This window comes from Arachis ipaensis, chromosome B1 (assembly GCF_059453495.1).
Source record: "Arachis ipaensis isolate K30076 ecotype BB chromosome B1, ASM5945349v1, whole genome shotgun sequence".
Taxonomy (NCBI): domain Eukaryota; kingdom Viridiplantae; phylum Streptophyta; class Magnoliopsida; order Fabales; family Fabaceae; genus Arachis; species Arachis ipaensis.
The window spans coordinates 46833988-46849994 of NC_142436.1; the positions used below are offsets into that span (position 1 = coordinate 46833988).

At 44.5% G+C, this 16007-nt stretch overlaps 1 protein-coding gene across 6 annotated transcripts; it reads left to right on the forward strand.

Moving 5' to 3' along the window:
- The first annotated feature begins 9405 nt into the window (after nucleotides 1-9405).
- LOC107629679 (protein NONRESPONDING TO OXYLIPINS 2, mitochondrial) lies at nucleotides 9406-12521 on the forward strand. 6 transcript variants are annotated; one of them, XR_015902337.1, is made up of 5 exons: nucleotides 9406-9644; nucleotides 9755-9939; nucleotides 10636-10696; nucleotides 11987-12027; nucleotides 12289-12521. XR_015902337.1 is itself a non-coding variant. In XM_021120850.2 (3 exons), the coding sequence occupies exons 1-2, from the start codon at nucleotides 9490-9492 to the stop codon at nucleotides 9903-9905; spliced, it is 306 nt and encodes a 101-aa protein (XP_020976509.1). In that variant the 5' UTR covers nucleotides 9407-9489; the 3' UTR covers nucleotides 9906-9939; nucleotides 12289-12521. The 6 variants fall into 6 exon arrangements, 2 of the variants coding, with proteins under 2 accessions (XP_020976509.1, XP_016188010.1); XR_015902340.1 differs by having other exon boundaries at nucleotides 9409-9644; nucleotides 9755-9873; XR_015902338.1 differs by lacking the exon at nucleotides 11987-12027 and having other exon boundaries at nucleotides 12289-12341.
- The last annotated feature ends 3486 nt before the right edge of the window (nucleotides 12522-16007 follow it).

Consider the following 16007-nt stretch of genomic DNA (forward strand, 5'->3'; position numbering starts at 1 on the left):
TTTTTGCATTGTTTGCTGTTTGATTTGTTCTCCTCGACTTCACGACTAACGTATTCGTTTCTCTGTTGTAGTGGAGATGTCTGCTTCGGTGACCGGGCTTGAAAATTTAGTCAAGACCTTCTTGGAGGATAGTGATGAGGAGAACGCTGACGAGAGGGAGGCCGGGAAGCCGGAAGCCCCTTCCGAGGAGAAGGAAAATCAGGCCGTGCCGTCTCCCCAGGACACCGAGATGAACAAAAAGAATTTGGCCGAGGCGCAGGCTTCCCCTATTCCCGAGGAAACGGTTGTTGGTCATTCGACCTCTACCCTCCAAGAAGAAGATGTGGAAGTTGTTCATACTCCCAAGAGACTGAGGGCCTCTGCCAGCCCGGAAGGAACCCTCACCGTGATGGAGAAAAATTTTGATGCTGGAACTTTCATCGACTCCCAGCTGATCCCTGGCACGGAGGAGCACTTCCTTGGCACCGACCTAGCCGGGCAGGCGAGGTGGATGTATCGAACCCTTCTTCGTGGAGCTGTGATAGCTCGGAAGGCCGAGTTCGAGTTGTCGAGTATGAAGGCGCTGCGAAGGAAACTTGATACTGCTGCCAAAGCCAACAACGAGTTCAAGGTCCAGGTCGAAAAGCTTCAGGAACAACTGGCCGCTGCGGAGAGGGGGTGGAAGGAGGCTGAGGAGAGGGCTGCGTCATTTAAGGAAAAAATGAATGCCTCTGATGCCACCGTTTCTCATATAACCGAGCGGGAGATGATTCTAGAGAGCCAGCTTAACGCCGCGCAAGGTCGGGTGGTCGCTGTGGAGAAGGAGCGCGACGCGGCCGTTTCGTCGGCTGAGGCTGCGCGAGCCGAGACGGGAGAGTTGAAAAGGAAGTATAAGGCGGCCAGGGAACAGGGGAAGAACGCAATCTTTATGACCGAGGAAGCCCTCAAGGCCCAAGTGAAGATCGTGGTCCCGGAATTCGATACGTCGGCTATTGGGGTCTTCAAAACAATCCAGGACGGCAAGATTGTTGATATGCCTCGAAAATGAGCCCTTGTAACTTTGTGTTTTTGTGTGGTTTTGTAAGATACTTGTTATAACTGTTGAGGCCTTCGCTACTTTTAGTGGTCTCCTGGTCGGCCTTTTATTATCGCCTTTATTCTGTTTGTTTAGTAGCGCCTATGTTTTGTTACCGTTCTTCTGGTGTGGACTTATTGTTCGTGTTCGTTTTGCCGTTTATGTTGGTAACGGTTGGAACCGTCTTGGTCGTGTTATCGCGGCCGTTAGCCATGGCTATGATTCGACTGGCTCCCGGGATGATCAGTCCCAGGTTGCCGTTGAAGAACGCGATTGTGTGGAATACGTATTGGAGAATAGTAGATAAAAGAATTTAGACAAGTAAAAGTTAGTCGTTAGTCAGACAAATTTGTGAACATGGCAGATACTTGATTAAGATAAATAGCTAAGGAATAACACATGAATAGAGTAGGAATCTATTGGCTCGTCAGGCCGTTTGGCCGGTGTGCCATGCTACGAATAGAATCTCCTTAGGTTACCTGCATTCCACGTTCTTGGGATTTCTTTGCCGTCGAGCCTCTCCAGCTTGTAGGCGCCTTTGTCGAGCACTTCTTTGATTCTATAGGGACCTTCCCATTTTGCCGCCAGCTTTCCTTCTCCTGGGGTTGGTAACCCGACGTCGTTGCGTCGCAGGACGAGGTCTCTTTCTTCAAATTTTCTCCTGAGGACTTTAGTGTTGTAGCGCAGAGCTATTCTTTGTTTCAGTGCTATTTCTGACAAGTGGGCCATCTCTCTGGTTTCGTCCACCAGGTCCTTTTCCACTGCTTCGTCTACTCTTATGAGGAGTAGTCGTGGGCTCGGTTCGCCAATTTCCATAGGTATCACCGCGTCGACCCCGAACGTTAGGCGAAAGGGGGTTTCCCCCGTGGAGCTTTGCTCGGTTGTCCGGTAGGACCAGAAGACCGAAGCGAGCTCGTCGGCCCATGTGCCTTTCTTGTTGTCTAGGCGCTTCTTGAGGCCTAGTAGGATGACTTTGTTTGTGGACTCTACTTGTCCATTTGTCTGGGGGTGTTCAACTGAGGAAAACTTTTGTTTTACCCCCAAGCCGGTGAGAAATTCCACGAACTTCTTGTCGGTGAACTGCGTCCTATTATCCGAGATGACGACCTCGGGGATGCCGAACCGGGTTATCACCTGCCTCCACATGAACTTTCTACAATTGGATGAGGATATGCTGGCCAGTGGTTCAGCCTCTATCCATTTGGTGTAGTAGTCGATGGCAACTATGAGATACTTAACTTGTCCTGGGCCGACCGGGAAGGGCCCCAAGAGGTCGACTCCCCATTGAGCGAAAGGTCGGGTAGACATCAGTAAGCTCAACTCGGAAGCCGGCACTTTGTGGAAGTTGGCGTTTTCTTGACACTTGACGCATTTTCTAACAAATTCCCTGGAGTATTTCATCATTGATGGCCAGTAATACCCAGCTCAGATGAGCTTCCTTGCTAGGGCTTTGCCCCCGATGTGGTGGCCGCAACATCCCTCGTGGACTTCTCTAAGTACGTAGTTCGTCTGGTCGGGGTGCAAGCACTTCAATAGGGATTGGCTGAGTCCCTTTCTGAACAGTTGTCCTTGTATGATTGCATATTTGGCCGCCTTCCTTCTCAACGTTTTGGTTGTCTTCTCATCATCAGGTAGTTTGCCATGTTCTAGGAAGTTTGTGATGGGGTCCAGCCAGGAGGGGCTTGATTCCGTCACATGTAGGGCGACCGTTGGCTCCTTTACCATGCCTTAGATGAGGGACCGGTTGCCCGCTCTTGGTTTTGTGCTTGCTAGTTTAGATAGGAGGTCCGCCTGTGTGTTCCTCTCCCTTGGAACGTGTTGGACCGTGACTTCCTGGAATTGCCTGGTGAGTTCTCTAACCTTTTCCAAGTACCTTTGCAGCAACGGGTCTCTTGCTTGGTAGCTTCTGTTCACTTGCAAGGTGACGACCTGTGAGTCGCTGCACACTTCCAGCCTTGTCGCCCCGACTTCCCGGGCTAGGGTCAGTCCTCCCAAGAGGGCTTCATATTCCGCTTGGTTGTTCGATACGAAGAATTCGAACTTGGTCGACTGCTCGTATACGACCCCGGCTGGGCTCTCCAAGATGACCCCGGCGCCTCCGGAAGTCTGGTTGGAGGCCCCGTCCACATGGAGCCTCCACCGTGTGCCCGTTTTCTCTGGGGATCGCCTGTTACCTCTACTAGGAAATCTGCCATTGCCTGGGCTTGATTGCATGTCGGGGCTCGTACTGCAAATCATATTGGGAGAGCTCGATGGCCCAAGTCATCATCCTTCCCGCCAAGTTAGTCTTTTGGAGTACTTGGCGAATTGCTTGGTCCGTTCTTACGACAACATGGTGGCTTTGGAAGTATTGTCTCAGCCTTTGGGAGGAGGTTAGGAGTGCCAACGCCAGTTTTTCCAATTTGCTATACCTCAGCTCTGCTCCTTACAACGCCCTGCTTACAAAGTAAATTGGTTGCTGAGCCTTTCCTTCCTCCCGTACCAGCACTGCTGCAAGTGCTTCCTCCGTTACGGCCAGGTAGAGGTAGAGTGGTTCTCCGGCCATTGGTTTTCCGAGCACCGGAGGTGATGCCAGGATCTCTTTGAAGTGGTTGAATGCCTTCTCACACGCAGGGGTCCATTCGAACGCTATCCCCTTTTTCATCAGATTGAAAAAGGGTAGGGCTTTTCCTGCCTATGCGCCAAGGAAACGGGATAACGTCGTCAGCCTCCCTGCTAATCGTTGTACGTCTTTGATACAACCCGGGCTCTTCATCTAGAGAATCGCTTGGCATTTCTCAGGGTTGGCTTCTACTCCTCTCTGGGTTATCATGAACCCTAGGAACTTCCCGGCTTCCATGTCAAAGGTGCATTTGTGCGGGTTAAGCTTCATGCCGTTTTGTCGGAGGGACGCGAACACGCCCCCCAGGTCGCTTAGGAGATCGTCTGGTCGTGTGGTTTTCGCAAGGATGTCATCCACGTAGACTTCTACTGTCTTGCCTATGAGCTCGCTGAATATCTTGTTCGTCAGCCTCTGGTATGTGGCACCAGCGTTTTTCAAGCGAAACGGCATCACCTTGTAGCAATAGATCCCTCAAGGCGTTATGAACGCCGTTTTGTCTTCGTCGGGCTGGTGCATCGGTATTTGATTGTACCCAGAGTAAGCGTCCATGAAGCTCAGATACCGGTACCCCGCCGCCGCGTCAACGAGTGCGTCGATGTTGGCGTGGGGATAGCAGTCTTTGGGGCATGCTTTGTTGAGGTCGGAGTAGTCCACACACATTCTCCACCTCCCGTTGTGCTTTTTCACCAAGACCACATTCGATAGCCAAGTCGAGTAGTCCAACTCTCGGATGAACCCCGCTTCGAGAAGGCTGGCCGTCTGCCTGGCCACCTCCTCTGCCCTTTCCTGTGACATCTTCCTCCTCCTTTAGGCCACTGGTTTGGCTTCCGGCTTGACGGCCAGACAGTGCGACATGAGTCGGGGATCGATCCCCGGCATGTCGGCCAGTGTCCAAACGAACAGGTCGGCATTGGCTCTGATCATCTCCATCAAAGGTCCCTTCAATCCATGGGGGAGATTTCTGTTTATGAACGTGAACTTCTCCTCCGTGTCCCCGACCTTAAATTTTTCCAGGTCCCCCTCTGGTTCGGGTCTGGGTTTGTCATCTATTCTGGCATCCAGGTCGGCTAGAAAAACCCCTGATGCTTCTTTAGACTTCTTCCTCAGGGAGAGGCTGGCGTAGTCGCAGGCGACTGCCGTTTCCAGGTCTCCTTTGATGGATCCTATAGATCCGTTATCAGCAACAAACTTTATTACAAGCAATTTCGTGCTGATCGCCGCGCCAAGGTCGTTGATGGTTTTTCTCCCCAGAATGATGTTGTAAGCTGTGGAATCTTGCAAGACCACAAATTCTGCCATTACTGTCCTCCGCCCCTGTCCTTGTCCCACTGAGGTCGGGAGTGAGATGATCCCGTCTGGCTTGATGAAGTGGTCGCCTAACCCTACCACACCGTGCTGGTGGGTCGCTAGGTCGGTGTCACGAAGCCCCAGGGCGTCAAATACGTTGCGGAACATGATGTTCGAGTCCGCCCCCGTATCCACGAGGATCCGCTTGACGAGGCCGGTTCCGACTCTGGCCGTAATAACCATAGGTGGACTTTCCAGTATCTCGTCAAACCACTGGTCTTCGGGACCAAAGGAGATGGATGAGAGCTTTCGGGAATTTCTCGCAGATGAGGAGGAGACGGCCAGGATCCTGGCGTCTTTCTTCTGTGCCACTTTCGACCTTGGGGCCGAATTCCTGGCAGTTACCACATTAACCACTGTGAGGCCGTGGTCGTCTCCCTCCGGTTCTTGGCATCGCCTTATCGCTCGGGACCTGTCTTCGCCTTCGTGGTCGCGGTTCCGTCTCCTTGGCTCTCTAATGAGGTGGGAGAATTCGGCGAGCTTCCCATCCCTGATTGCTTGCTCTAGCGCATCCTTCAGGTCGAAGCAGTCTTGGGTCTTGTGTCCGTACCCCTTGTGATATTCGCAATAAAGGTTCTTGTTTCCTCCTGTTCGATCCTTCAGAGGTCGGGGTTTCGATAGTATTTCTTTCTCGGCTATCTGTTGGTAAACTTCCACGATTGGTGCTGCCAGGGGGGTGTAGTTGGTGAACTTCCTGACTCGGGGGAATGGCCTTGGTGTTTTGCTCGGGCCCCCGTCCCTGGCGTGTTCCTTTCGCCTTTCTCCGCCCTCTTGGTGCCGGGTTTGGACGTAGGGGGTTGCCGTTTATTGGCAGCCACGACCCGGCTGACTTCTTCGTCATTAATGTACTCCTTAGCCACACATTGGATCTCCTGCATTGTCCATACTGGCTTCGTAGTGATGTGCTTTCTGAAGTCCTCGTTCAGGAGTCCGTTCGTCAAGCACAGGCTTGCCACTGAGTCTGTCAGCCCGTCGATTTCCAGGCACTCGTCGTTGAATCTGTCTAGGTATTTCCTGGTCGACTCGTCGGGTCATTGGGTCACCCCAAGCAGGTTGATCGGGTGCTTCACCTTTGCAATTCTGGTCGTGAATTGGGCTAAGAAGGCATGGCTGATGTCCGCGAAGCCGGTTACCGAGCCCTGCGGGAGGTTATTGAACCACCGTATTGCAGGTCCTGCCAGGGTGACCGGAAAAGCGCGGCATCTTACCTCGTCCCCGACTCCCTCCAGGTTCATCCTGGCCTCGAAGGCCGTGAGGTGCTCCAGAGGGTCTTGTGTTCCGTCATACCTCATGTCCGTGGGCTTGTCAAAATATTTTGGCAGCTGGACTTCGAGTATGGAACGATAAAATGGGGTCGCCCCCATTATCACGGGTCCTCGTGTTCTCGTCGTTCTCCCTTCGTCGTTCTCCCCGCGGGCGTCTTCGGTTTCGCGATTTGTGGTACGCCGCCTCTCACGCCTGGCATAAATGACGGGGTCATGGCGTCTTCTCGCGCGTCCCCTTTCCCCAGCGCTTTCGGACTCAGCTTGGGGGCTGGGCGTGTGCCTGGAGTTGCTCCTTGAATGGGAGTGAGAGTGGCTTTGTTCTGGGGCGTGTTCGCGTCCCCTTTCCGCCAGCCGACGTTCCAAGTCTTGCATTCTGTGGCGTAGCTCTTGCATTATTCTAGCGTGGTTGTCGCCTGTTTCTCCGAAGGGGCGTCTCTCGTGAGGTTGTGTTGTGTGTCTCGGAGGGGATCCTGTGCGCTGCTGGGGAGCAGTCGCGGCGGGGTCCCCTATGGGCTCAGCCTCGCGGGCTGTCTCACCTTGGACCACCACGTGGTCGTGGGTTCGATCCCCACAGATGGTGCCAATGTTCGGTAAGTCGGGTACCGGACGGATCGGGTTGGTATACTGGTTGGTGGTGAGGGGTCTCGTCTCGTCGTGAACTACCGGTCTGGTGTAGGCGGGGTCCCGAGCACTTCTTGTAGAGGGGGGTGTCACCTGCAAAGACACTCCGACGCTCTAGTCAGTAATGTGCAGGCGAAAAAGGGGGGGGGGAGTGAGGTGTGACGTACCTTGGGGGAAGGGTAAAACCTTCCCCTTATATACTGTGTCAGAGGTGGACCCTACAAGGGTAGGCCCGCTTTTTCTGAGACGTTGTCCCACAGCTGTAAGTGAGCTGTATGGGACGCGTGTCCGGGTCGGTTGCGGGGTGCCTCACCCTTGACCGTTCGAGTCGGATGGCATTCGGGTCGGACCGACCCGTAGAGAGTTTGGATCAGGCCGTAACAAAATTTAATAATTTAAGAGACAATCAATATAATAAAGATATTATCATACATTCATACTAATATAACCAAAAGAAATACCATAATTTATAATTATTAATTTTCCTATGACCACTAAATTTTAACTTGACCATCTCTATTTTGTCAAGTACATAATAATAACAATTCGTCTGACCATACTACATTTTCTTGTTACATCGAAAAATAATTTAATAAAAGGTTGAGTAAAAAGAAAAAAAGTGTGCATAATATAAAATAGTGAGAATACAAACAAAAAATAAAAGAGTTTAAAAAAATTGTGTATCCTTGTAAAAGGAAAATTTAAAAAGTGCTCTAATCGACAAGAGAACTATGATTATGATTCGGTTTAAAAATATTTTATTTTTTGACACTTAATTTTTTATCTAATTTTTTAATATAATAAGAGAGATTTATTTACTGTTATTTGTTTATATCATGATTTAATCACAAAAGCAAAAAAAAAAAATTTTTCACATTTCTAATCACTATAATAGTTTAAGAAGTATGTATAACTTCATGTTAAGTTAAAATTAAAAAAAAACCTAAACCTATTAATATAAAACTCAATTTACTAAATAAATAAATAAATAAAATTAAAATATATTAAATTAAATATTTTAATTTTTAAAAATATAAACTCATAATTACTAAATAATATTTGAATTTTTCAATCGGTTAATAAACCGGTAGGATAATTGGTTTACTGGTTCAATAATTTGACCCGAATTTAACTGGAATTCAATCGGTTTAATTAAATATTAATTAAAAATTTAATATATAATTTCAAATATTTAAATTCAATAATTTCTAACCTAATAAACTTTAAATTTCACAATTTCATATAATAAATTGTCTATAATTTATCAATAAAAGTTCATAAATAACTTCAAACATTAAAATTTATAACTAAAGTTGATTAAAACGTCCGTAAATGACAAACACATAATGCTCTACCACTAAAAAAAAAACATTAAGAAAGAAATTTTCAACTAAACAAAGGTACTAATCATCAGAAAATCAGCAAGCCAACAACATATTAGTAACAACATCATCATCATTTTATAATAAGCAAACATCAACAAAATCAGTATTATTAGTTTAGCAACTCATCAGAAAATCAGCAAGCCAACAACATATTAGTAACAACATCATCATCATTTTATAATAAGCAAACATCAACAAAATCAGTATTATTAGTTTAGCAACTCAGAACTCTCGCAACGGCGATGCTATGAGTTCGACCTTCATGCGAGGAGAAGGATTTCGGGCTTTCGGCGATGAGTTTGAGGCTTTGAGCTCGACCTTGAAGCCGAGAGAAGAGGAACGATGAGAAGAACCCGCCACAAACGACAATGGCAAGGAGAATGATTTGGCTGGAGTGCGTGTGATGGACGATGGTGGCTACTTGTTGAAAGGGTAGGTTGCATAGGGTTTAGGATTTCTTTTCAAATTTCATTCAATTCAGGAAGAGTGAGAGACTTACAAAGGGATAGGATTTCGGTGTATTTGGCCGTCCTTCCCCGTTTTTCTTTTAAATTTAATCCCAAAACGATGCTATTTTGATGTCATACTAAAAATCTTTCAAAAATCAAATCAATTCTTGCGGTTTACCGATTAACTGTCGATTCGGTCAAATTTTAGACCAATTTTTTGCCAAATAATTTTTCTTATCAATAAGAACAACTAAAAGACCGATTTTTTATTAATCCAATTAAACCGATCTGTTGAGTCCAGTTTTCACAACCATAATAAATATCTCCCATACTACTTAAATTGAATATTGGACAACTAACATCAGAAGCTTCATCCGCGGTGGCGATTCTGGCTCTGTTCCAACTGGACTGCCTTGAAATGCTCTGCGTCTAGTCCTCCCTCCTTCTATGAGCACACTGCACACTGCCATTGAGAATCCGTGATGCACTTCCACAACAGCTCCTTCCCATATGAGAGGTTGCTCCGCTCAGTAGTCGTGCTGCTCTGGTCCCCGGTTTCCTTGTAAAAGAAGAAAACCAATTGTTGGCGCATTATTCATAAACCAATCACTAGTTCTTATGGACTGAAACGGCAGGCCCAGTCCAATTGAAAGCCCAATAACCCACTCCACCTTCAGAGAAGAAAGAAAACACCATCGACGTCGTCGGGCATGACGCAAAACCCTAAACCCTTTGCATCGCGCCGTTCTTACGATCCTCTTCATCAATGGCTTCAGCGTGCAGCAGAATTGCGCAAAGAGCATATTCATTTTCTCGCATAAAATCAAGCATCAAATCTACTCTTCGCTCTTCATCCTTCTCCAAGTCAGCCACCAACACCGCCACCACTTCTTCTCCTCTTTGCCGATCCATTTTAACCAGGTTCCCCCTCCCCCCCCTCCCTATTTCCAAGTTCCTAAGGGAAACTAGATCCAAAAGGGATCGGAATTTTTATTTCTGAAGTGTTGTTCTCGTTGTGGTGGTTGTTGTAGGGTTGCTCCGGAACTAAGATGCGCGCAGTCGTTGCTGCCGCTGCATAGTGCGGTTGCGACGGCGAGGATGATGTCATGCCTGAGTACAACTTCTCGGAGCTGCCGAGCTCTATCACAGGGTACTCTCTGCTGCACCTCTCCCGGCCTCTAATACTTACTTTTTCCGCAATAAAAAATCTTCAACCGTGAGTCGCTAGTTTCTTTGCTTCATAGACTGAAGTTTCTCTATGGATTTTTTCCTTTTTGACGTCTTGTTTTATGCTGTGTTGTCAACTGTGAGTTGTACTGAGTAACAACATGTTTAGATATTGGATTAGCTTTCATGAAAGATGGCATTATTTTTTCTTCCTAATATATGCTGCTCTAAATATAGAAGAAGGAAATCTGAAAACATACTAAGCTCTTGAAGTGGAAAAGACTGATTTTTTTAAAAGATGCAATTGTTATATATGAAGTAACGTTTTAGGAATGTGCCTTTATTATTTAAGGGTGAATCGAACGACTACAATGAACCAACAGTGGTTACTTGGAAAGGGTAGATAGATCGCTTAGATGAAATCGAGACTTTGTTCTCTGAGTTGATAGAAAGTTGCAATTGGTTTCGGCTTTCAAAATTTCCTGTTCACCAATTGAACTTTGTTGAACGACTGGATCCTCTTATTGGTTTGTAGCACAATCTTGACGTGTAGTGTGTCTATGCTCGATACTATCTAGAACATTTAAATGTGTTGGAAGTTGGAACAACCTCTAATTTGACTCTAATGTATAGAGGGGGCATTGCCAGCTGGGTAGGTTGGTTTTGTGTATAAAACAATTTGAAGGCCAAAAATTACAAAGTGAATGTGATGTTATAAACTAACTGTAAAATTTGGTTCCTGCAGGCACATAGTTAATTGGGAGCTTGCGGGACCAGTCACTTTTGACCTACTGCCTCATTACCAAGTATGAAAAGATTAAGTGTTCTTTTAACATTTAATAATAATATCTTCAGCAATCTTATAATACAGCTCTATCTGATTCAAAAAAAATGCTCTGCTTCCATTTCCACAAATGTATGCTAGAATAAGAATGGATTTCGTGTGCAGTAATACCCTCTTTTCTTTTGTTTTGGAATCGATAAGTGGAATTAAGAAGTTTAGGAATGAAATTGTGTTTGGTGGTCAGAACTAAAATTTCACTCTCAGGACACACGATTTCAGTTCCTTCAGTACCTCCAGAAAGTTGGGACACAAGGAACTGAAATTTCTAGGGATAGAAATTAAAACTTTAACATTTTCTTTAATAATTAAGGGTGTTTTAGTAAATATTCTTATTTTCATCTCCATATTTATCTTGAATCAAACAAAATATTAAGACATAATTTAGTTTTGTACACTTTACACCAAACGTAATACAAAGACTTAATTTAGTTTCAGTCTCCCAGTCTCTGTCTTTTAGTCTCGGCCTCTTTTCCAAACGCAGCCTAAAATCTAAATGTGATGAACAATTGAAACATTAGATGGGGGCATTTTTGGCAATCTATTTCAGTTTGATGCATTACGGAGGCCTATAGAAGTCCTAGTAAGGAGGAAGGAGAGTAGATAAGATGGTGGTTAGTCTAATAGAGGTGGTGGAGGGAGATTTGGAAACCTTGGAAGAAACAAGAATTTAGCATTCTAAATATGAACAGGATTTCATGCATCATCTAATCATTGTTTGTTGCCAATCTCACCTATTGGGTTAACGCTTAATAATTGTGGTAGTTGTTGTATTTTGGTTTGATGCCCCATTGGATTAGTTGCAATGTTTCTTCCATCCATTAGTTCAGTATGATGATTTTAGTGTGGTGGATGCAATATTCCAGAGAACTTTTCATTGTGAGATCAATTTATTACCATACTCACACTGTTCCTTAACCTTAACAAGTAACATGTAATTTTAATAAGAAATCTTCAAATTAATAAAATAACCATGCTACGAGATGGTTATCTCACACCTTTCTTTTGTGTTAATTATTTGCTGGTATAAATCTCGTCAGTTGTTTACTGGTGGGATATATTAGGAAATAAAAGGAAAAATGTAAGGAAACTGAAATTTGGAGTGCATTAATGCTAAATAGATAATTAAAGACTTTTGTCGAATAACCTGATTTTTGGATGAGAACGGTTGGCTTAAAATTTATAGAAATCAGATGATCCTTTTATAGTAAATAAGTATCCTGTTGGTAGTTAACAAAACTGCTACGTTCGCCAGATGGAATTGATGGGACGTGAGACATGCATGCTGTTCTTAAGGTGGGATATTTTTCTTTGCTGTCCAAAGAGTGAGAATCGTAGATAATAGTCACCTCATAATTTGTGTCTAGTGTCTATACATGTTTGTGAATAAAATTGTACAAACACCATTGGTATGGATTAAAGGATCTTAGATCTTCCAGTTGCCATGTTTCAAGTTGATCTGTTGATGTTCTTTCACTCTTTGGCCCTTGATTATGTAAGCATTCTTTATTTTCTCCGGCATGTTTCTAACTGAGACTTTATCTATTTGTTCTATAGAGCTCGGTCTATCAGTTCCAAGGTAACATGCTAGAAGTGAGACTGAAGAAAGCCTTTTACATTTGTGAGGTTGGATTTTGTAATTCTGCTGTCAATACCCAAAAGCCGCTATACTCAATTTTATTTTTTCAGGCTGAGAATGATTTTGTTGCTGAATAATGGTTACTTGCCGGATTATATAAATTTGATTAATCAATATGCTTAATTAAAGCAAACTCTGGTTCATCAAGAAATGGAGGTCAAGTTCTATTTTTATATCTTAGTGCATCAAATACTTTCCAAGAATTTAAATATATTTGTTTTCCAGGGAAACATCTTTTTCTTTTTTGATTCCATCGATTAAAACTGAAGGCTAAGTACAAGTTGATCACACTCGAATAGCCTTTTGCAAACACCATAACTAAACACTTGCGAAATTAAATTACACATCTAACTAATGAATATACAACAATATTATATCACACTACTGATAATGATAACATTAATGGTCATTAACTATAGTTATTTGTAGTTATTACTTCATTGGTGCTAACTCTAGTCCTACAAAATTCTTTTATACAACTCTTGATACCCTGACTTAATAAGTAAAGTCAGACTCAATAAACAAAAAGGCCCATCAAGAAAGGTAGCTTGCGCAAACGTACCCGAAGAGGTTGGATCCTGCAAAGGAGCGAATCTCTCTTGCTATCTCGATCTTTCCTAAAAACTAGGTGTTAATGAACTCCTAAGATAAAGGGAACGGTTATTCATCAAATAAAGATGGAACTATTCCAACAAAGGTGGTTATTGATTATATTATAAATACACTGACATTCCTCAGGTATAATTTAGATTTTAATCTACAAAAAACTTACCTAAAGCACTTGTTAATTTAAGCATCAGAGTCTCTTGCAGAGACCACTTCCTACCTCCTCACGAAGAACTTGGTCAGGCGGCACTTTGACATCAACAAGTCGGATGCTGCCATACAAAGGGATTTGGAACTTGCGTTCATGTCCAAATCAACGTTTCAGGTAACCTTCAGAACATTGGCGCCGTTGCTGGGGACCTGGAATTTATCCTTTAACCGTGGCGAATCACCAATATGAAGACGGTCATACGGCATCTGAATCTGAAGCCGAGCCCCAACTAGAGAGCCATGCCATCATACTACCTCCACCACACCAAATGTATGGTCCTCATGGGGAAGGGCCACCAAGAAACCCCTACTTTAGGCGAATTCATTCGGAGATCCACCCTCCCGAAGACGAAAAGCCTCCTCAGACAGTGAAGATATTTGGCCTAGTCCATGGTCAACAGGAACGACTAGAACAGCTAGAACATGAGGCTGAACGACAACGGAAAGCAGAACGGGAGTTACAAAGAGAAGTGAGACAACGAAGGGAGCTAGAAGAAAAACTCTTGAAGTTAGAGGCCGACCTTCGAAACCGGGGTAATCGAACAGACCGGGAAGAATGCCCCATAGATGGAGAAGATTCATTCATAAAAGATATAATGCGGGCTGAAGTTCCTAGAAATTTTAAAACCCTTGACATCGATCTCTATGATGGGACGATCGATCCAAGACATCACCTCAGCAATTTCAAGAGCCGGATGTACCAAGCCGACACCTCTGACACCACCTGTTGCAAAGCCTTCCTGACCACTCTGACTAAAGCGAAAATGAAGTGGTTTGATAACTTAGCCCCCAGGTCGATAACTAGCTTCGACGACCTGATAAGGAAGTTTCTGACCAAATTCTCCATCCAAAAAGATAAAACAAAACACGCCCCGAGCTTGTTAGGAGTCAAACAAAAGGTCGGGGAAACCCTTCGAGATTACATGGAAAGGTTCAACAAGGCATGCTTGGAGATTCAAAATCTACCTACTGAAGCTGTGATAATGGGATTAGTTAATGACTTTATAGAGAAGCCATTTTCTCAATCCATATCCAAGCGGCATCCAGTCTCATTGAATGAAGTCCAAGAAAGGGCAGAGAAATACATCAACATGGAGTATAATTTTTGATTAAGGGAACCTTTTTCACGACCAAACCTGCCCTATCAACCTCCGGAAAAGGAAAAAGAACCTAAAAAGAGGGAAGAGCAAAATCCAGAGAAGCTCCGAAGATACCACAACTACACCCCCTCTGGGTCTCTCTAGTGGATGTTTACAAAGAGATATGCCACACAGAGAAGCTTCCACCTCCTCGCTCGATCAAACATAAGGTCTGGAAATCGGACTAAATATTGCGACTACCACAAGCTCTATGGACATTCCACCAACGGATGTTATGATTTGAAGAATGTCATAGAAAATTTGGCCAGCGAAGGCTGGCTAGACAGATATTTGGCTGACAGATCAGATGACTCGAGGAATAGGAGAAGAGAGGATGAAGGAGGATGACAAGAGCGTCCACCTGAGACCCTGGAGCGACACATACACATGATCAATGGGGGATTCGCTGAAGGAGGAATGTCAAAATCATTACAGAAGATGCACATCAACGAGGTATACCAGGTTGGGGAAGATAACCGGCTGCTCGACTTGCCCACCATTTTGTTCACTAAAGAAGACGCCCAAGGAGCAACACTCGGGCATGATGATCCCGTGGTGATAACAATGATCTTCGCGAATGCCAACGACCATAGAACCCGGATAGATCAGGGTAGCTCGACAGATATCTTATTTAAGCCCGCCTTCTGGTGCGCGAAATTTGAACTCGCACAACTTCACCGGCAAGTGCACCGGGTCGTCCAAGTAATACCTCAAGTGAGTAAGGGTCGATCCCATGAGGATTGTTGGATTGAGCAAGTAATAGTTATATTGCTAGACTTAGTCGGGCGAACAGAAAAAAAGTTGTTGTTGTTGAATGTGCATAAACAAGAAAATAAAGAAAGGCAATTAAAGATCAGTAAAGAGATAATATACGGAAGCAGTTAAGGCCTTGGAGATGCTCATCTCTCCAGATTAATACTTCTTACTCACGATCTTAACAATGAACGATTCATTCCATGGCAAACCATTAGTAATTAAAACCTAATGTCTTAACGAGTTAATCTCCCCTGACCTTATAAAACACCACAGACAAGGTCAATTCTTTCAAATCAGAGGGTGAAGCTCAGAAATCTAGTTTAGCGCCACAAAAACCTCAATTACCCAAAGCTAACCGGATTATATGTCACATATCTAATTAGCCCAGATAAATTGCGATTTAGGAGGAGTGCTTTCAAGCTATAGCCCAAGCGCGATAACTCTGTCGAGAATTACAAGTGCTCATGTAGAATAAGGGGTCATACTGTCGTTCCACCCTAGATTCATAAGATAAGAACGAAAGCAACACCTTAGAATTGAATCAAACATGTATTAAGATAGAAGAGAAATAATATTAAGCCATTGAAATAAGCAGAGCTCCTAACCTTAACCAGGAGGTTTAGTTACTCATACTTTACAAAAGGAAAGGTAAAAGAAGATCTCTCTGTGAATGATCGGTGTTTGTAGACCTAGGTGATCTCCTCTTTAAATAGTAAAATACTAACCCTAAAAGATGTTAATTTAAATTTAAAAGTTACAAAGATAAAACTAAATAAGCTAAAGAGTGTTAAAATCCACTTTGGGCCCACTTTGGTCATGTGCGTGGGTCAAGCCTAGCGTTAAACTTGGGATATAGGCGTTGAACGCCCATTAGGGGGTTGAGCTCGCTGTCTTCTGCTCCCTGGCTGGCGTTGAACGCCAGTTTT

Excerpts from the sequence above, each read along its gene's own strand:
- LOC107629679 (XM_021120850.2), top strand. The coding sequence starts at position 9,490 with ATGGCTTCAGCGTGCAGCAGAATTGCGCAAAGAGCATATTCATTTTCT. Across the intron at positions 9,645-9,754 it reads TGCCGATCCATTTTAACCAG|GGTTGCTCCGGAACTAAGAT; the intron begins GTTCCCCCTCCC and ends TGGTTGTTGTAG.